The sequence below is a fragment of the Amaranthus tricolor genome, chromosome 6, assembly GCF_026212465.1.
Source record: "Amaranthus tricolor cultivar Red isolate AtriRed21 chromosome 6, ASM2621246v1, whole genome shotgun sequence".
Classification (NCBI taxonomy): Eukaryota; Viridiplantae; Streptophyta; class Magnoliopsida; order Caryophyllales; family Amaranthaceae; genus Amaranthus; species Amaranthus tricolor.
The window spans coordinates 21,826,784-21,847,941 of NC_080052.1; the positions used below are offsets into that span (position 1 = coordinate 21,826,784).

Consider the following 21,158-nt stretch of genomic DNA (forward strand, 5'->3'; position numbering starts at 1 on the left):
TAAGTTGACATTATATAAACAGGCATTAGATTTAGTATAAATTGGCTTTAAGTTGATATAAATAGGCACTAGATCTTGTGTAAATTGGGTTTAAATATGCTTTAAGCGGGAATTTTTTTTGTTTTAATTTGACACTATATAACATATAAGTTGGTATTAGTATGATTTAATTTGGCATTAGATATATAATAAGTTGGCATCAAGACTGATGTAAATTGGCATTATGTCTAATGTAAGTTGGCTTTATATTTATTGTAAGTTGGTATTGAGTTTGATATAAGGTGGTATTCAATCTGAGGTAAATTGGAAGTCTGATATAAGTGGTTATTAGGTCTGATGTAAGCTGGCATTAAGTTTGATATAAGTTGACATTAAGTCTGATGTAATCAGACATTAAGAATGCTATCATTTAATACAATTAAACTGAAATTGTAGAATAACCATATAAATAGCGGATGATGTAAATATACTGTAAGTAGGAATTAAGCCTTTTATAAGTAAGCATTAAAAATGATGTAAGTAGGCATTAAGCATACTGTAAGTTGGCATTAAGTATATTGTAATATTACATTTATGATTATTTTTGTTAATATTAGTTTATGTCATTTAATGCCATTTTTTATGATTGTTTTGTATACACAGGGTGGACAAAAACATCTATACAAATGCAAACCACATCTCTTCTTGTGTAATGGTAAAGAAGAGATCAATCTTACATCTGCACATATTGTTGCTGTGAATCAAATAGGCTTCAATGATTGTTATTGGTTCGAAGAAAATCTAAGCAAAACTACATCTCAAAGAAGAAGTAGTGTGTTGGGGGATTCAATAAAAAATAATTTAATTGTGTGTATTATCAAGAAAATTTATGATTATTAAATTATGTGAAATCGTTTATTGTTATTATTTGTATATGTTATGACAAAGATTTTGTGTATTTTAAATCCTTTTACATTTTAAGGATTTTGTGTTTTAATGCCTACTTATATCATCCTTAATGCTTATTTATAGTATACTTAATGCCTAATTGATCAGACTTAATGCCAACTTACATCAGACTAATGCCAACTTACAACACACTTATTGCCTACTTACATCAGACTTAATGCACACGTACATTGCATTTAATTCCAACTTACAACACACTTAATGCCTACTTACATAAGACTTAATCCCAACTTACAGTACACTTAATACCTACTTATATTATCTTAATGTAAATTTATATTATATTTACGTTTTATACTTAATACCTACTTATATCATATCTAATATCAACTTACAGCACACTTGATTGCCTACTTACATCAAACTTAATGCCAAATTAAATCAGATTTAATGCTAACTTACAACACACTTAATACCTACTTACATCAGACTTAATGTCAATTTATATCATACTTAATGCCAATTTACATCAGACTTAATGCCAATTTACATCATATTTAATGCCAATTTATATCAGACTTATTGCCTACTTACACCAAAATTAATGCCAACTTACACCATACTTAATGCCAACTTGCAACACACTTAATACCTACTTACACCAGACTTAATAACAACTTACATTACACTTAATACATACACTTAATGCATGCCAACTTACATTAGACTTACTGCCTACTTACATAAAACGTAATGCTAAGTTACATCATACTTAATGCCAACTTACAACACACTAAATACCTACTTACACCAAACTTAATGCCAACTTACAGTATACGTAATACATATTGTATTATCATCGTTATGTTCAACGTCATTTTGTATCTTCCTCCTCACAACAACAACAGGGGGTTTTATTTCAATTAATTTTTATAAAAAATAATTTCAAAAAACAAAATAATAATTGAGGGTTTAATTTAAAAAAAAATCAAGAACCAAATATTAGCCTTTCTTCTTCCTTTTCAAAAAAATCACAAAACTTAAAGACAATTGTGTTGAATATCGAATTCTTCCATGAAAGCATCCATGGTGTTTCTACTGATAATATTAAAAGAGATCTTAATGATGTTTATTGATAATATGAAACTATTTTTTTAGATTAATAAAAAAATTATATTGGTGGTTTTCAAGAGGAGAGATTAATGATGTTCATTGGAATATAAAAAGTGTCTTGATAAACGAGCTCTGTTAGTTGCAGAGTTTAAATGTTGTTTAAGTTTTTTTTATGTTATTAATGAAATCAGCATTAAGGGCTTAGGCTTGAGGACCGTCTCTCAAGAGACCAGCTGAAAATAAAAAATAGAGTAAAACTCGTAAGAAGGAGGAAGTACTTTAAATGTGTTGATGAAATTAAATAAAGAGGGTAGGTTATGACTAAAAATAGAAATGTAGCAAATTCAAAATACTCCATTTAATTTAATTTAGTTGTTGTGTTGTTTTTTGAATTTGACATAATTCATCAATTAATTCTAATTTACACGTAAGTTTTTATTTATAAATTGAAAAATAATTAAATGGTGTTTTATTTAATTTGTGTTGATAATTATTAATGTTAATTTTCTATAATTTCTAATTCATTTATAATTTATAGTTTATAATTTATAATTTATAATTTATAATAATAAAAATTAAAAAATTAAATAAGTATATTGACAAGTGAAATGGGATATTAAATTGAATCAGAGGGAATAAGTTGAACGGTTGGAGTATCACTGAATCAGAATATTTGTCAAATTTTAATGATGAGTATATATTACGATAATTACAATGCTCCACCCCTTCCATATTGTTTTTGTTTTTTTTTTTTATTATTTTTTATTATTTTGACTTTTATCCCTTCTAATAATAGTCGGTAATGGCACCCCTTTATTTTATTTTTCTTTTCTCCCATTTCCCCTTTTGCATTTTTGATAACTTTCCGTATTGCAACCCTAATATGGATACTTAATTGTTTTTATCGAAGAGAGAGAGGAGACTAGAGAGCTTCATGAGAATTGAATTTAGGATTTAAAATATATTATTTCTTCTTTAATTGAGATAATATCTGATTCTCATGATACTTAGTCTTTGATATAATATTGAGAAAATAACAACGTAAAGCAAGAAACAACACTCACATGGTTAAATAGTGGAAAAACCAAGGCCGGTTCTTAGGCTATTCGGGATAGTCGATCGCCTGGGTTCTCAAAAATAAGGGGTCTTAAATATTTTATGGTGCTATTCCGGCCCAATTCCGAGCAACATTTTTTTAATGCTTTGTTTGTAAATCTTTTTTATATTTGAAGTAATATAATGTTAGAATAAATTTTGTCTTAAATTATTTTTCTTAAAGTGAAATTTTTTTTATTTTTTGATGTAATGAAGCCCGATTTTATGAGACATTACAAAAATAAATAAGGCCTTTAAAATTTTTGGCCCTGAGTGTATCAACTGTGTTATACACATATATAGAGTGCAAGTAATAAGTACCTTCTTTATATGCTAACTGGAACACCCCTGAATTTTCAACCCCTTAAACGAAACCAAAATCTTAAAGGACGGGAGGAAATCAAGGTGTTACATAAAAAGGAAAGAAAAGAAAAATAATTATACGTTAAAGGTAAATTTTAAAGAAAAGGTGAGGGGAAATTTTGGCAGCATTCCTACTAAAAATTGAGGATGTGACAAGGATATACGGATAGATAACATAACTAAACTAATTTGAGGCCTTCAATGCCTTTCAAAAACATGTCACGACGGAATGAATCATCGTCGGCTCTTCAAATCATCAACTCTAACGCGGATCATGGTTCCAGTGTTAACGCATCGGTTTTGACGGATACTAAAGAAGTATTCTTACTGTCATACATCCAAAAACTATGCAGCGGAACTATGGATCATACAGGGAGTCACATGGCTCCATACAAAAGAATTATACAACCCCAAAAAGAAAACTTTACAAGTAATGTAAGAGCTACAAAGCATTAGGCAACTTTTATAACAATTACTACGATCGTACTCCACTCTTTGCCCCAATGCAATGCAAAAGAAACGCTATATTTGTTATGTCAAACTATGATCCTCCTGCTGCTCAACATAATGACCATAGCCAAATGCATCATACCAGGAACATCATAGAGAGTCATGAACAAACAACAACAAACACATACACGTTAGTAATCAATGAACTTATAACAATTAGAATCATAGAGCAAGGGGATAGACGACACTAAAGATTCTACTCATCTGTCTAAGCACTTCTATTTACTCATGATTTTTTTTCAAAACTTCTAATCCCTCAAAGAATATTCAGGAGTAGTGGATCTTTTCTCTATGTATGGCATAGTGACAAGGCTAAGGGCGTTATCTGCCATCCGGCGCCCATGGTAAAGTATGAGCTCATACCCCCTCCAGTTGACCCTCTCGGGCCCTAACTTCGGGAAAATAAAACACACTGGGGTACCAATCCAGTGAAGAAGCCACCATATTGGGGATTGCAAAGCCTGCGTGGTAACACCTCGGTCAAGGGGCGGTATCGGCCATTCGACGCCCAATGACGAAAGTATGCTCATACCCCCCATATAGTGATCCCGTAGGATCTCACCTAGGGGACTATTAGATCAACCGGACATAACCCAGTGGAGTCACACCAACTAATAAAATCAAGACTTAGCGATAAGGGAATCATTTCGATCCCACACCCAAACGTAACGTATGTCTACTACAGAAGGAGTTGTTCTTACATTCTACTAATACCTCCATTATTCATCTATACCACTATCGAAACTATTCAATAATATAGTTCACTTTCCAGTGCTCCATAATTCTAATGCACCGCATATAATCACAAAATCCTGATAATACTTGAAACAATGCACATGATAGTTAATTACTGCGTGTACGTACGTGTAAGTTGTAAGCTATAAGCTGCACGACAAAAAGTCACAATAATCACCCAACAAAAGTTCTATCTTCCTCTTATGAACTGGGAATCTATACAAGTTTGAAGTAAGACTAGTACGTCTACTTGACTCCAATTAAGAGTTACATGCTCTAAAGAATACCCCACTACCATCCTTACAAGTTGTAACTCACATTTATTACACACTCAACCATACGCCCACAAAGCATGTTTACTCATGAATTATACCATTACTTTAATCCAACTATCACATTAGTTTTCATTCAATTCTAACATAAGGTATGTTAAAGCCTTAAAGGAGAAAATAGTCTCTTCATACACTTTTGCGATAACACAAAGCTATGTGGACTTTTAATCATATAATGTAATGTACTACTCTCAATTTCCATGATTCAACTCATGATGATAATTATTTTGTATTGAGTTTGCTACATTCCTCAAGGTTTGACGTGCCAAAGAATAAGAACAAAGCAATTAGTAGTTTAGACAACTTATAACACTAATTTATTTTCATCCTTAATACAAACCTAACTTTTTCATGTTCAAATCACACTCTTTAACACTTATCCATTACAAATTCTATCAATATATAAATCACACTCTTAACACTTATCCATTACAAATTCGATCAATATATAACTTAATTTAAACTAAGATTTATAAATTTACACAAAACTTTAAGATTAGAGCACTAATTTAACAAGGGGGAGAATCTCACAACAATGGAGGAAGGAGGGAGAAGAGGCGCGCCAAGGGACAGCAGCTGGCGGCTGGTGGGGCGTGCAGTGGCCTGCGGCTTGTCGTGGTGGTGGCCGGTCCTGTGGCTGCTGGTGGTGGTCGGTTTAAGGGCTGCTATGGGCTTTTTCTTTTGTTTGTGAGGAAGATGAAGATGGAAGAGAGTGTGAGGGAGAGGGAGTGTATAACTGTATAGATTATTTTAAATTATAATTACTAATTTTATGTGTAACTAAATTATTTTATGACTCCTAAGCATATTAAAATTATTAATTGATTTTTTTAAAAAACTATAAAAGTATTACTATCATATTAAGATACATATTACTAATATACTACTATATAAAACATAATTATAATATTATGCACTAAACTATATCGATTATAAGTAATTAGATAAAATAATAGAAAATTTCAACACATAAAATAATATAAAAAATAATTTATGTTCAATGTCTTTGTAAATCCGTAAAGTAAGTTTTCAGCCTGAAGAACACATTTTTTCTATAATAATTAACATATAACTTAATTTATTTATTTATGTATTATAAAATTGTCAAACATAGGTGATAAAATCATCATTTGCAATTTATTTCACTGATATCTTATCCTAATTATTTACTTAATGTGTAATCCATTGGAGTAATATATAGGATTATCTATGAAAAACTATATAGGATTATCTATGAAAAACTATTTCATCAATATTATTTTCTTTCTTAATTTATTACAAAATTATCTTAATGAAAGTTAATTTTTTACATAAATTATTAATATCTTATTTGATAATCATCCATTGTATTTAAAAGATACTACATAACTTAATTGATTGTATATGGCAAAAATTAGTAAATAAGGTGTATTTTAAAATATTTTGTAACTAATCAATTAAACAAATCTAATCAAAAAGATACTAAGTGATATATTAAAAAATATTTGCCTAATAAGAACATAAAAAGAGCGGGAAAATTTTTATTGTAAAGTCGACATTTGTCCTAATTGTTTCTTCATTAGTATATTGTATAGATTATTATTATTTATTTATTTTTTTTATAAAAACCCTAACTAATCCTTTTTATTATATTTATTTATTTTTCTAGAATAACTTTCTTAAAAGGCCTAAATAAGAAAAATCACCTTTGAGTGCTCACAAATTTTAATAAAATAATAATTTTAATACGAACCTCTTTAGTTTAGTAAGCGCAAATCTATTTTTAATCTAAATATGTCAATATTTAAATTCGTATGTGAATAAAATTTATTAAGACTAACTCAAAATAATTTAATATATTTATAAAATCTTGAAAAATAATAATAATAATAATAATAATAATAATAATTAATAACATCATAAAAAATGACGGGGTGTTAATATAGTAACAATGGTGGTACTTCAATTTCCTTCCTATTTGAATTTATGAAAGTAGCATAATAATTATATACTATATATTTCACACATGTCATGTAAAGCAAATTCAAAGCATCATCAAATTCAAACCAATAACATAAAAGTAAATATCAATCATGGATTCAATCTTTTACAAATATTAGTGTGACAATTAACCAATTTACCTTCACGTGTGAAGACTTTGAGTAGATGAGTAGAAGAGTGTCTCTTAAAGCTCGTTATTTTCCAAACATCTCGGTGGAGAATTGATGATGGTAATACATACACAAAGAACAATTGATTAATCTTTTCTTTTTTATTAATATTTCAATCTTAAATTACAGAAGAGAATGAAGAGCCTTTATATAGGCAAATGGAGAGAGAGAAAGAAAAGCTAAAAAGAAGGAAAAAACAGAAAAATCAAAATGATATCTAATAGTACAATTAGCTGACAAACTAATTAATAGGGATGCAGGCGGGGCGGAGATGGGTCCCGGTTTGATGGGTCATGGGGCGGGTACGGGTATAAAATTCATACCCACCGCGGGGATGGGGATGGGGATGGGTTTTAGGTGATACCCGTCCCATCCCCGCCCCGCCCCGCCCCGCCTCAAGATATGTACAAATTTTGGGATATGTGTTTGTTTGAGACTTTAGATATGTAATTGTTTGAGACTTTGGATGTGTGTTTGTTTGAGACTTTGGAGTTTGGATATGTATTATGGGTTTTAAGGCCCAAATGATTAAATATAAATATGTGGCACAGATGGGTATTAAGCGGGAATTTAACGGGTGGTGGGGCAGGAAAAATAAGTATTAGACGGGGATGGATATCCAGATGGATGGTGGGGCGGGGATGATTTTAGGTACAAACCCATCGGGGAGGGGACTGGGAAAAAAATTATACCCGCCGCGGGGATGGGGACGAAGATGGATATTGCATTAACAGATGGGGATGGGGATGGGGATGGAAATTCCAATCCCCGCCCCGCTCCGGCCCGTTTGCATCCCTACTAATTAATTAACTAACTAGCCAGGATTACTATCATATACATTAATATATGCTATGAAATGACGCATGGTTAGGTAGTGAAGAGAAGGGAAGTTTTTTTATTCCACAACGTATTTTGAGTAAGGATGTAACTATAAATTTTGTAATTATTGTCAATTTGAGATTCTGAAATGAAAACATCATTAGAAGGTCTTGTATAGACTGGACGTGAAAAGAGTCTTAAAGATCCCCATTAGTAGAAGCCATGAAGATGTTACAACTTAAAAATATAATGTTGTATGCATGTAATTACAACATGTAATTACAAAAGCATCACCATTGACAAGTACAAAGTTTTCTTGTAATTGATACGTTTCAATTACGAAGATGCTGTAATAATGACATTTAAATGGTGTAAAAAGAGAAATTATACTTCAAAGCTTTTCATTATACTTTTCCGAGGAGCTCAAACATAGTAGGAGTATCATTTAATAACATTTTTAGGTTTGTTAGAATTAAGGGTGCATTTGAGAAAAAATATTTTATTTTAAATTGTAAATTTTAATTATGAAATGATAATAAGAATTTTGAGAATGATAAGGTTTAGGATGTCATTCTCAATTTTATAACAATAGTGAATTTGACTTAAATCCAAATTTAAATTTTTGTTATTTGCTAACACTAAATTTGAGTCAAATTTATATTTGCAAATGAAATTATCATTTCTAAATATAGCATTAAGATATTAGAAAATATATTAATATTATTGATTAAAAAATATACATCTTATATATTCTAATAAAGATTAATATTTTTGGTTAAACAATAGAATACTCCCATGCATCTTATTTGTTGAAAGTAAGGATAGTCATGGGTTCAGGACCCTGTTGGACCCGCTCCAAACCCGCCTTTTTAAGGGTCTGAATCTTGTTTTTTGAGACTCGTTGGATTCGGATCAGATCTGGATCCAAAAAATAATTTAAGGGTCCGGGTCCAGGTTTTAGGGTTCGAACCCGAACTCGGACCTTAAACCCGCCCCTCAGACCCTAGATACTTTATATATAAAATTTAATATGGACTGAACTAACTTAGCTAAACCTGATGATGAAATTTATTTTGTTACTCCTATTTTAAGGGTTATCAAAAGGCATATTCATGATAGCAAATCAATGAAAGTACTCAAATTTTGGATCATGTCTTCATGAATTTCATCAATTTTTATATTTGGTTTTTAATCATGTATTTGGGCAAGTGTTTACAGTAATTACCTTGTGTTTGAATTTCATGGACTCAAACTAGTGTTTGTAATAGAATTTAAGCGTATATGGATGACGCTATGCAGCTATGGATGTTAAATTAGTATTAAATATATGTAAAATACGATAATAAGTTTCTCACAAAATACGAAAAAGACTTTAAAAAGTTCAATTGTGACAAATCAAAGACTTTTTCTAAAACCCATTAAGAACCCTAGACCCATCAGATCCGAAAGGTTTGGGTCTGAGTCTGAAAATTTTAGAGCCTTAGGGTCCGGATGTAGGTCTGGATCTATAAAAAATAAAAGAATCCGGGTCCGGGTCTGACTAGACTCGCTCCAAACCCGCCCATGACCATCCCTAGTTGAAAGGTATAGTTTCTCTCCACCACAATATATCTTTTTGAATTTTTTTTTCGAATAGTGAACATAAAATTTACAAGTATGAATTGGACATATTTAACTTGATCACATTTTTAATTATAAATTTTTTTCATTATTTTACTCAAAAAATTAAAATTGTTAAAAGTGAAATTGATTCTGTTTCTCAAAGCTCATTTTGACATTCAAAGCCAAACGATTTTATTTCTAAAAAGTAGTAGTTGGTTTTAGAAAAACTTGGCAAAACACTTAAGTGTATATATTTATGTGTAGGATCCTACTGAAATCTTCTTTTTCAAGAAGTTAAGTTGATCATTAGTTGAAAAATATTTTTTGTTAGACTTTGAAATAATGTATCATCATATCATCCAGTATTTTGAAATAATTAGGTGACATAACAAATTTGAATATTAGTCGGCTTTTTTAAATAAAAACATTAATCAGCTAAAAAATAAGATAATAGCTATAAATATTTTTCAAAAAAAATTAGGGGTCTTTGATAAATGACACCTAAATGGCCAACAAAATGTTATGTCTACTTCAATATATCTATTTGTCCTATTTAATTTGTAATTTTTAGTTCTAAATATTTCAATATGAAGTTACAATTGATTAATCAAACAAATAAAAGAGTGGGTTGAAGAGATGAATAAAATGAAATTAAAATGGAGAACAAAATTATGAATGAGATTATAAGAAAAATTGTAAAAAACATTACCAAAAGAGAAGCGTTGTAAAGTAGGATAAATCTAAATAAAAAGTAAGTATAAATTATATAGGACGGAGGAGGTATTATATAGATAAGATAAGCACTTGATAATAAAAAATATCATAAAGTATTAATAAATAAATTCAGTCTAAAAACAAAAATCTAAATCAGTAAAAAAAAAATAGTTTTATACAGGTAGAGAATGACCTTGCATATTTCAGTCCCTTGATAAAAATTGTGCTGAACTTATCTTCATATGAATCCTATATTATAAGTATGAGTTATCTCATGCAAAATAGCAAAAATGCAATGGAATGTACCTGCAGATTTTTGAAGGAAATAACTATTGCTGAATGACACGAGACATGAACTACATACTCTTGATATGACCATAATTATTCCCTCCATTTCTTTCATCGTGTGCTCGACTAATTTGAAATATACATGAATATTACATTGTCATGGACATGTTTATCACGGTGTTTAGATAGCAGAAGACGACAACACATGAATAACCGCTGCTACAGCTTTGATCAATCAGAGTGCCAAATTTCGAAGTATGTTCAAGAACGAACTCTATCTCAGATTGTAAATAGAAAATATTGCGAACGATTCTAATCTTCAAACTCTTCCAAATTTTGTCTTTCCTTGAAATTTCAGAGTTATGGATATTGAACTTCCACAAAAGGCAATGATAAGGAAATTAAGCTTTGATGCAAACTATCAAACTCAGCATAAAAGGATGCAACAGTTCAGGTACGGAAGAGAAATCGACGATCTCTGCAGTAATTGCAAATCCAAGGAGTCATTGGAGGGTCAAGGCAGTAGTGGTGAATGCAGCTAAAAGCGCATATATCACAAGAAATAAGAAGATCTACAGGATCTCGACTCAGACATTGACAACAAACTGGCAAGATCATGTCCTGCAATACCAAAATTATCAAAACCATAAAATTAGCATGACAATGTAGAGGTTGCGAATCAATGTTACATATTGCGAATAAAGTTTGCATCAAGGGTAAATATGAATATTGCATTAGAGTAGAGGAACATTGGAATGTTGTATACCCTTTATGTCCTACACTTCCACAGTCTACACGTACCGAAAAAACATTACCCCTTCATACCTAAAATCCATCCGTTTGCATGTTATCATACTAAAAGTAAAACCTCAGAATAAGTGGCTAATCAAGGTAGATTAAACCATCTTTAAATCAAATTATCCGTATGATGCCATCTCAAGTGCTAGGACACCATCCATGCCTTCTCCAGAGTTCAGTACTTTTCTTGCATTGTGTTTTGTTAAACATAACAGTGAGCACTTCAACTTGCACCTATATATATGTTTGCGTGGAATCAATATTCCTTGGGTATGCACAACGAGGTTTGAAATGATTAAAAACGTATTCTCGGCAACCAATTTTCACTTTAATTTCATTTTGTTCCGTTCACTTCATCATATCACTTTCAGATTTTCACTTCACTTTTCATTAACACTTCCGCTCAGGTCCTAACAGGCCTCTGGAAACATGCATAACCTTAATACAAAAGGATATCTCTATCATCAAAAACAGAAACCTAGAATGTGAATACTATCCCCACTTTTTTAACCTTAACATCTTCATAAGAATGCCATTAGTATCCACCCATCCTTAAAGCGAATCAAAAATCTCATCAATACCCAAAGAACATCAAAGACTTTACAGTCTCAAACTCTCCCATCTTTAAGTCTCACCTTATTACCCATAGTTCTTAATTCTTATGCCATATTTTAGTCTATCCAGCATCATACTTTGTAGGGAAAGGGGGTGATTATAGGTATCGAGAGGAAGAAATGGAAAGCAATAAAAAGGAAAAAATATAGAGAGGTGAAGCAGAATATGATAGATCGAGAAAAAGAAATGAGTGTAAGTGAAGGAATAGATCGAGAAGGAAGATATACTCGTGCTTGCAGTCACACTTAAGGCCTAAGGGTGAGACTGGAATATCATTTGGAAGGGGAGGGGTTCATCAATATATTGAAGGAGCTATACTCCAAATAAACTTTTTACAAACATAGTATACAAAAGATGCAAGTATCAACCATCACCAGTAGCAAGAAATTGAAAAGCATAAAATATTATAGTAAAATATATATCCTCAATGAGGAGTACATACAAATATGCATAAAAGTGCGAAAGTAGCATCTTAATGAACTTAAAACTCACCTGGAAGTCTGAACGAAATGGTCTACCCTCTGGAACAATGAATATGTCCTGTGATGATAAAGGGGAAGGGATGGTTTGTGAGTAAATTTTCTGATCTAGAAAGGCTGCAGCATCTACTCTTGTAATGGTAGAAAAAATAGTCTTGCATAGAGGGCATGTAGACTCTTTCCTGTTTGTAGCCTGTAACAAACACGAGTATGATTAAACTGCAGCATATGCCATTGAACTCTATGACTTGCATCATCTTCCAGATAAGAGCTGAACTATCTTTACCAACGGTTACAAAATTGGAACTAAGGAGTAAGGACCTTGCCACAACTACAGTGTAAAACATAAATTCTCTAAAACCTTTGAAGTATGTTGATGAGTTTATAGTCATCATGCAAATTAGAGTGGAGGTTTCTATTAGTGTATGAAGGAAAGCATAAATTTTAGAAGGACATACATTATCACAAGGAATTATTTCATTCTTTTTTGTTGCAACACTTATCTATATGAGAATGTCATATTAATTGCACCTTTACTTATCTAGCATGTTTATCCTTTTTCCCTAGCATTTCTTCACTCTCCTTCCACTTGCTCTCACATTTTTTCTTCTCCTCACTTGTCCCACTTTACATTTCACGTCGACATTTCAATATGTGCGCAAACCAATTGATTACTATTGTAAAAAGGAGTTAAAAAGGCAAAATAGCAAGGAAGATCAATCGGTTTACCAGGCGATCAGCCCAGCTCTGAATACATGAGAAACAGAAGCGATGTCCACATGGCAAAACTCCTCTAACTGAACTAAATTCTGTCCAGCATATAACACACGATAGCTCCAGTGATGCCTCAACTTTTGACAGATCTCCAAGTTCTTCACCATTGCAATTCTGAACATCAGGACTAGTCTGTTCCATGTTTCTCCCCTTGGCATTCATTGAATCATTATCATGTAAGCTTGGATTTAAAAGAGGAATCACATCTTTCGTATGGTTGATTTCATTTCCACTTTGACCATGTCCAGCAAAAGCACTCTCAAGCCTTCTGTTAATGCTAGCTTCCATTGCCATGAACAAGTCATTCAAGTCATTAGGTACACCAGACGCAACAATATGCTTACTAATATCTGTACATGTTCTGTTTTGCTGTCTAGCTTTGTCAATGGTATCTATCTCAGTGATATTTCTTTTTCCATATCTCTTCACAAGTCTCCGACTTCTATGAGAAGATTCAGCACAATCTTGCCTCATGGTTACATCATTATCACTTGGTCTCTGCTAGATTGAGCATGAGGATAAAAACAAGGTAAAAGTTTTCAATCTATTAGAAGTATTCTGTTTTAAAAAGTAAATGTAAATACATACATGTACATCTCAAGATTCATACCTAATCAACTATAATATGCTAATGGCTGATGAGATTTAAGATCTAACCAACACATTAGCATTAACCAGACTATCATTTAGATATGAGGTCGGGCTCCAGTGCCAATTTACCTGAAGTTCAGCAATGGTGGGTTTCCTGGGCTCATGGAAATTCATTCTCATGTCTGCCTTTCCCCGGCTGTCTTCTTTATAAGTTTCCTTTACTAATTTTCTCTTAGATCTTAGTCGAGCAGCGTTTCTACTGCTTGGTCCCGGAAACATGCTCTACAACAGGAAACAAAAGTTCATTGCATTCAGGAAAAAGGATGGATAATATAAACAGATGAATACTGCCAGTCCTACAAGGGATCACATGCAGGTTCAGTGCCACACAGATCACTGCAAAATCTTTCTAAACTCTAAAGCTTAAAGGTGCAAATGTAATTGTGTGAAGCTACTTTACTAATGTAGCAATTCCCCAACAGTTTGACCCACTGTGCTTCAACTTAATCTTGCTTACTAATGAAATGATCAATCTACTCTAAAATCATTCTCTTACCTCATCGAGCAACGGATCTTCATCCCAAGCATCATTTCCGATTTCATCAGAAACCAGGTCAACTACATCATCAAGACAATCATGTATGTTTGGCTCGTTCAAAAGCAACTCATTCTCATGTAGGATGCCTGTGGTTTTCTCTGGAACTGGAAGGCTCTGGATATTGAAACCTACTTCTTGTCCACTGCAAAAAACAAAACCAATTTTTTCAGTCATGCAATGTTGACACTATGGAAGATGATGCCAATACATTCAAATTTTGAAGACACGCTGAATTACTGTTATCAAGAGCAGAAAGTGTCTTTAAGTTTGTTATTTAAAGCTTCTCAGTAGTTTAAGGAAAAGCTTTTAATAGTAAGTTAATTTGGTCAAATGCCACTTTTAACAGAAATATGTGTAAAAAGTTGCATATGCTGCATAGTACAATACCCTTCAGGTACTCAAGGGCTCCATTATCCCCTGAAGCTCCTACATGTTCCCAGCAAAGAATTGTGGACAAAATTCGAGCTAGGAATCCTTGGTGGTCATGTGCTTCCCTGTACAGTGAATTGCATTTGATCGGAGTTGCACTTGCTAGCATGCAGAAAATTTAATGCTATAATTTTTCAAAACAATTGATTCAAGCAGTACAATACAAAGACCTCGTAGAGCATTTGTGTGGATTGGTATGTTATTGCATCTCAAAGAACCTTAACTTCAGGGGAGAAATAAGATGACCAGCAATCGGTGGATTTCATGTAAGAGAAGCTTTATGAAATATCAAATGCGACAAAAATAGATAAGCATTGTGGGTTGTGAATGAAAGGCAGATTAATTATGTGTTAAATGGATTCTTGCTTCTTATACTTTAGAGTAAATCTGCATCAGAAATGTCAGAAGCAGTTGACAAATGTGGCTGATGAACCCACTGAACAACACTAAACAAGAATGGTGCAATTAAATTTAAAAGAAAGTATAGGGTTCTGTAGGGAAAAGACTCTAAAGCCCATTGGGAAAGTGTCACCAGCAAATAAACAATACTCATGCATCACTTGTTACTTTATACGTATGTTCATTGCTCTTAATTGCATACTTCATTGAAGGTTAGTACACCAGAGTGTGAAATTAGAAACACTCTTTAATCCTTGACATTCAATGTGTAACCAATGTAAGCACTAAGCAGCAATTGTAAACTACGCTTTCTTTTTTTTCTAGAGCAATTAGAGCAGGCACAAGTACGAAAGCAGAGCAATTGAAATCTAGTTGAAGAAATACAAATAGCCAATAAAAAAAGACCCTCGCTCCCAGGTGTGTCTGATGATAGTCGATGTACTGTACACTGAAAAATATTAAGAGGAATGAATAAAGATTTGTAATGCATATAATCGATTGCTAAGCATATTACAGAAATGCATTGTGAAGAGTAAATTGAAAAAGCACTTTTTCAATTTCTTGAGATTGAGTTCGACTGTTTGAGTTTGTGTGCTAAGAGCCTCCACACATGAAGGGAATCCCTCTCAACCACTCCTATTAGTTGCAGGGATACTAATGTGTTGGGAAAAGGGCTTTATATAGGCAACATTATATTCAGATAGGCTGTGAACATTTTAGTCACCAGAAAAAGAACAAAACAAAAAGGCAGCAAATCATGAGAATAAAATTCAGTATCACTTCATCAACTCAAGGTTAGCGTATGATGGTGACTAAAGACTTCTTAGTTAGTATCACAAGAGAATCCAGGCATCAATTAGTCACTAAATAATATTTCTCTTCCCAAGTAGCCCAAGTATCAAATAGTAAAAACAGAGATAAGAAACACAACACATCATCTGATCAACAAAAAATGTGTAAACCAGTTAACACACAACTTTATCTTACCTTTGCATTGTATAGGGAGATTCTGGAACAAGCTTCCCTTTCTTAATACAGTCATCAAGCCACTGATGATTCACAATTAGAGTTCCAAACTTTTTGGCAAGTTCATATTTTTTCCCTTTAAACTTCCAACAAACCTGTCCAACAATATAAATCTGCAGCTCTCAAAATTCTTTTACAAAGAGAGAATCATCAGATGAATAACTCAAGAGGGTATAGTATGGAAACCAGAAAAAGCAATAGAGGCTGAAAATATTGTTTTTTTTAAAAAGTGATATAGTAGCTTCCTTTCTAAACTTTCAGAAATTTTTCCTCAGACCCCTTAAGCACTTCAATGACAAGCATACTATAAAACCTTCGTACCTCCACATACAACAAGAATTTCATAACAAACTAAAGCACTTTCATTTCAAACAAAATTATCACTTGTTTTCCTCTATAACAAACACTTAAATAACTCTCCTTCACGTTGATAATAGTGCAAAATGCAGTGACACCACGATCACAATCGCAGTAAGAGACACGGTGATGTAGTTATTGTAACACCAAAAATTAGCGAAAGCATTAGATATCCTTTGAAACGGCCCAAAACACAGTTTTTTTAAACCTTTACAACATGACAAATATAGGTTCAATTTTATTGAAAACCTAGCAATGCACGCGACGCGATCCAACCTTATTTTTGCACTTTGAGTCATGGGTTAATTTTATCTAAGCCTATTTCTAAGTCACATATCTAAGCAAGCTGTTTGCAACAATACTTTTCCATGTTGCGTGCGTTTGCCACAATTAACCATTTCAGACACTGCTATTTTCCACGCTTATTAATTCTTAATGATGGTGGTCTTAAGAAAAAGATATTAATCATTTACAATCTGTTCAAACTGGTTATAGCCTTTTCAAATTGTTTACACCATATTCAGCTTTTTGATTTTCTCCCACACACTTTGTCCATTTTACACCGTTTGATACGTACTAATATTTGGCATATTTTAGCAACTATATCTTCCATTTCAAAGTGCTCTCTTGTTTGTCTTCTGTGTTGAGACATTATTTATGACATTTCAACACCAGTTTCATTGAATTTTCTTTTGCCTGATAGAATCATCTATATCGCATTGTCTTTAATATTAACATTAGTTAGCTTACTTAACAGTCTAATTGCTCACGCCGCCATCATACTTTTTCGTTCTAATTGTCATAAAACACCTTCTTCTATATTGATGTATTGCTACGCTACTTCTCTTTTTTGAGCTTTTAAATTGAGCCCTCCACCTTCTTGCTTCTCTATTGCAGCACACTTATCTATAATCTTGAATGGGCTCACATTTGTTGCCTATTTTTGTCTTGGTCGCCCATTTTGTTTTCTAATAACACTTACTATAAGTTATCTCTATGGTTGGATTTTTCAATCCTCATATCTTGTACAGCCTAAGGCACTCAACACTTTAGCCAAAATCATCTTTTCTATAAGACTTTTAAAATTGGCGTAACTGTAAATTTGGATAGTGCAACAACGTTGCGCCGTGCTATAAACTGTCATAGCCATGGATGATTAGAATAGCTGATGGCAGAGTTAGTAGTAAAGTAAAGCAACAATGATAGGGAAATATGCGTGAATAGATGAACTTGAATGCAAAATCAAGAATGTAGTTGAATGAATGTATAATTGATGTAAACGTAAATCATATGATGAAATGTAACATAGAAAGATTACAATGATTGTACGAAGCTTTTGAGAGGCTTGTGGCTCTCCACTATGAATCAAGTATCTTTCTAAATCTTGTTCTTCCAATTAGCTAATCACTAGTAATTATTGACTAAGTAATTCTTATATTACCCCAATGAAGCCATTCATGACATATCAACCCCCAATAAATCCACTTTGTCCTCAAGGTGGGTGATAATCAAATTAGGCTTCCACCTTGAGTAAGACATAGATTTGTGTGCAAATGTACTTGATTGGATATATTGGTCAGCATGTGGTAAAATTTTGACAAATGGTGTCAAAATGAATATACTATGGAGTAATGTGACATCATCATTGATGCCATAGGTGATATCAATGCCATGTTCTTCCCATAAGTTTCTCCTCTTATGAATCGTACCCCACCTTCATCTCAAAACCTATTGAAATATTTAGTGTTATGGTACTCCAAACCCACAACATTTAACCATTCAATTCCCAAGATTCCCTTGCCGCCGACCACTACTTCACTGTTTAATCCATCGAAAAACTCGTCGGCGTATTGTCTCTCCTCCAACTCCTGCAAGATTTTCTCTGGCTTCCCGTCTGCTTCTCATTGTTATTTTGAAGCTCCTAACCAAACTAAAATTGCCTACACCTCCACCAAATTGAATTTGCCTCCACAATAGACCCAAGTCATCTCCAGACCCACAGCTCACAAAAGTTGTGTTATGCCCTCGTCCTCGGCCATCCAGCAGCCTTCTTGAACAAGACTCTCACACCTTCCCCGGCGATTCCTCACCACCACGTCCACCAAAAGACCTAATTTCAGCCTCCTCACAAATTTTTTGGCCAACATATGAACACCATGTCAAAGTTTGTACTCTCCATATTCAAGGACAACCTCCGTAACAATACAACCTCTCTTCATTTTTAAAATTCTTTGAATTTTTCCAGAATGGTTTCATTTTCTTTTAAATTTCAAAGAATCTCCAATTCCTCCACAATCTTCTTCCTTGACTTGTGCAAATTCGCTCTATTGTTTGTCTTTTTCAATAGCCTCTTCAATCTTCCTATCATTAATATTTTCCTTCTTATTTCTCTAATTCATTTTTTGATTAAATTATTTCAAAGATCATCTGAGTTTTTTTTCTCTGAAATCTTGTTTCTAATGTGTTCAAGATTGGTGTTGGATTGTCTGAAAAGCTCTACCATATTCAAAAAATGATTTCCAGTTTCTTTGTAAACTCTTGCAATTACTCCTCCATCTTATTCAATATATTACTTATGGCATTTTTGTGACATTGTTGAGCTCCAAGATGATACCAACCACGAAATTCAATGTTTTCCAAATCAAGAACTCTGTCAAAATTCGTTTTTCGAATTTCTCAACCTCTAGCGTGTCTATGATCACCCAAAATCTAACGACTCTGATACTAATTGTTATGGACTTGAATGTGTAGCTAATTGAATGATTTAGAATAGCTAATTGGCAGCTTTAGTGGTAAAGTAAAGCAACAATGATATAGAAATGTGTGTGAATAGATGAACTTGAATGTAACTCAAGAATGTAGATGAATAAATGTATAATTGAATGTAAATGTAAATTGTATGATGAAATTTAACCTAGGAAGATTGCAAGTTGGAATAACACAACGATTTACTAATCTTAGAAAGTGCTCTTTGAAACCTTTTTATCACCTACCCTAGTAGATATGATAAATCAAGTATGTGTGCTTATGCATGTCGCTTGACTCTCTTACTCGAATGCATTGAAAAGAATTCCATGGTATGTTTAGAGCACCATTGATCATGGCTTACACCTTTATCTTTCTGTTGCCATTAAACTTGGCACATACATTAAGGTTGACTAGGCAGGTTACCTAATTCTCATTGTTCCATACCGGTTGTTGTTTTTGAGATGACAATCTCATCTCTTAGTTTTCCAAGCATCAAGCCACTATTTTTTAATTTAGTGCCAAAGTAGAATATTGCCGCATCTAATGGCATGTTGGCTCCATAACTTACTCTTAGTATTCATTATCATTTCAAACAAGCCAACATTATATATTATGAAAACATAAATGCAGTGTATTTATGGATCAATACAGTGCAAAACCAACAGACCAAGCATGCTCAATTTTATATTTGTTTTGTTTGTGTGGAGGTCAATACTGGTGAGAAAAAGGTTTTCCATGTTCCTTTACATTTTCAGTTTGGGACGTTTTCACCAAAGGTTACCTAGGTTTCTAAATACTGTAAGACTAAAATTGTAACCCATCACTAAAATATTGATTAATAGGTATCACTCGAAGTTCCTACAACCTAACAATACACTAAGAGGTTATTATTTCTAAGAATATTAAGTCAATAAATCCGTAAATTTCATAGCATTATTTCAATTAAAGTCGTAAAACCCAAAAATAAACTCCAAAATTCCAACGGCTATTCTACAAAGCATTACTTCAATGAAAAAGCCTACAACACAATCAATTCAAAATTAAACCCAAATATCACTAAGAACTATGCAAAGAAACCGCAAAGGAAAGACAGTTATCAGCTGATAAACACACAAATTACAGCAATTAAAAGAAAAGACCTACCAAATGTGTAATTGATCTTGACATTTTACCAACATAATTAGCACCCGCAAGAGATACTAGCTTTATCAACTTCATCCGCTCAGAGCCACGATATCCACTCACCGTTACAACAATTGCATCCATCCCTTCCACCATTTTTTTCGGTATTTTCTCAAAAACCTATAAAATAAAATTAGAACATTGAAATCTGAACCATCACAATTGCATAAAACAATTGAAGAAGATTCGGGAGAAAATTGAGATCATGAGTGATGGTGATTGTGTTGAACAATAATTTGATTGTAAAAATTAGACTGAAATTTTACCTGAATTTGCGTTATCTTGATTAACTCGTTTTGCCGGGAATTTGAAGCGTTTGAAAACTTTTGGGCGTTTTAAGGAAACAAACAATTAGGGCCAACATGAGAGAATAAAAAATAAATAAAAATAAAGTGTTTTATTGAAAAATTCAAAATAAGATTAATTTTCAAAATAAGTGTTGTCAAACTTGTGTTTAAGTCTATTTGAGCTTGTTTGTTGTTACTAAACACTAAAAGTTGAACTAAAATTCAAATAAGTCAGTTAAGTCATCCTTGTTTGTGGTTAGTAACAC

At 32.6% G+C, this 21,158-nt stretch overlaps 1 protein-coding gene across 4 annotated transcripts; it reads right to left on the bottom strand.

The window, feature by feature from the left end:
- Nucleotides 1–10,427: 10,427 nt before the first annotated feature.
- Nucleotides 10,428–20,954, bottom strand: LOC130815491 (uncharacterized). Of its 4 annotated transcripts, none has more exons than XM_057681977.1 (8): nucleotides 20,872–20,954; nucleotides 20,567–20,725; nucleotides 16,280–16,413; nucleotides 14,423–14,606; nucleotides 13,996–14,148; nucleotides 13,231–13,776; nucleotides 12,515–12,694; nucleotides 10,428–11,230 (listed from the first exon to the last, which is right to left on the bottom strand). In XM_057681977.1, the coding sequence occupies exons 2-8, from the start codon at nucleotides 20,699–20,701 to the stop codon at nucleotides 11,060–11,062; spliced, it is 1,503 nt and encodes a 500-aa protein (XP_057537960.1). In that variant the 5' UTR covers nucleotides 20,702–20,725; nucleotides 20,872–20,954; the 3' UTR covers nucleotides 10,428–11,059. The 4 variants fall into 4 exon arrangements, with proteins under 4 accessions (XP_057537960.1, XP_057537959.1, XP_057537962.1 ...); XM_057681979.1 differs by having other exon boundaries at nucleotides 10,429–11,230; nucleotides 13,231–13,773; XM_057681976.1 differs by lacking the exon at nucleotides 20,872–20,954 and having other exon boundaries at nucleotides 20,567–20,859.
- Nucleotides 20,955–21,158: the final 204 nt, after the last annotated feature.

What these genes read in the sequence shown, in the direction of transcription:
- LOC130815491 (XM_057681977.1), bottom strand. Translation starts at nt 20,701, where the DNA reads ATGGTGGAAGGGATGGATGCAATTGTTGTAACGGTGAGTGGATATCGT. An exon ending in CCACCATTGCTGAACTTCAG is followed by an intron (nt 13,777 to 13,995) that starts GTAAATTGGCAC and finishes TGCTCAATCTAG; the next exon opens with CAGAGACCAAGTGATAATGA. An exon ending in AGAGCTGGGCTGATCGCCTG is followed by an intron (nt 12,695 to 13,230) that starts GTAAACCGATTG and finishes TGTTTGTTACAG; the next exon opens with GCTACAAACAGGAAAGAGTC.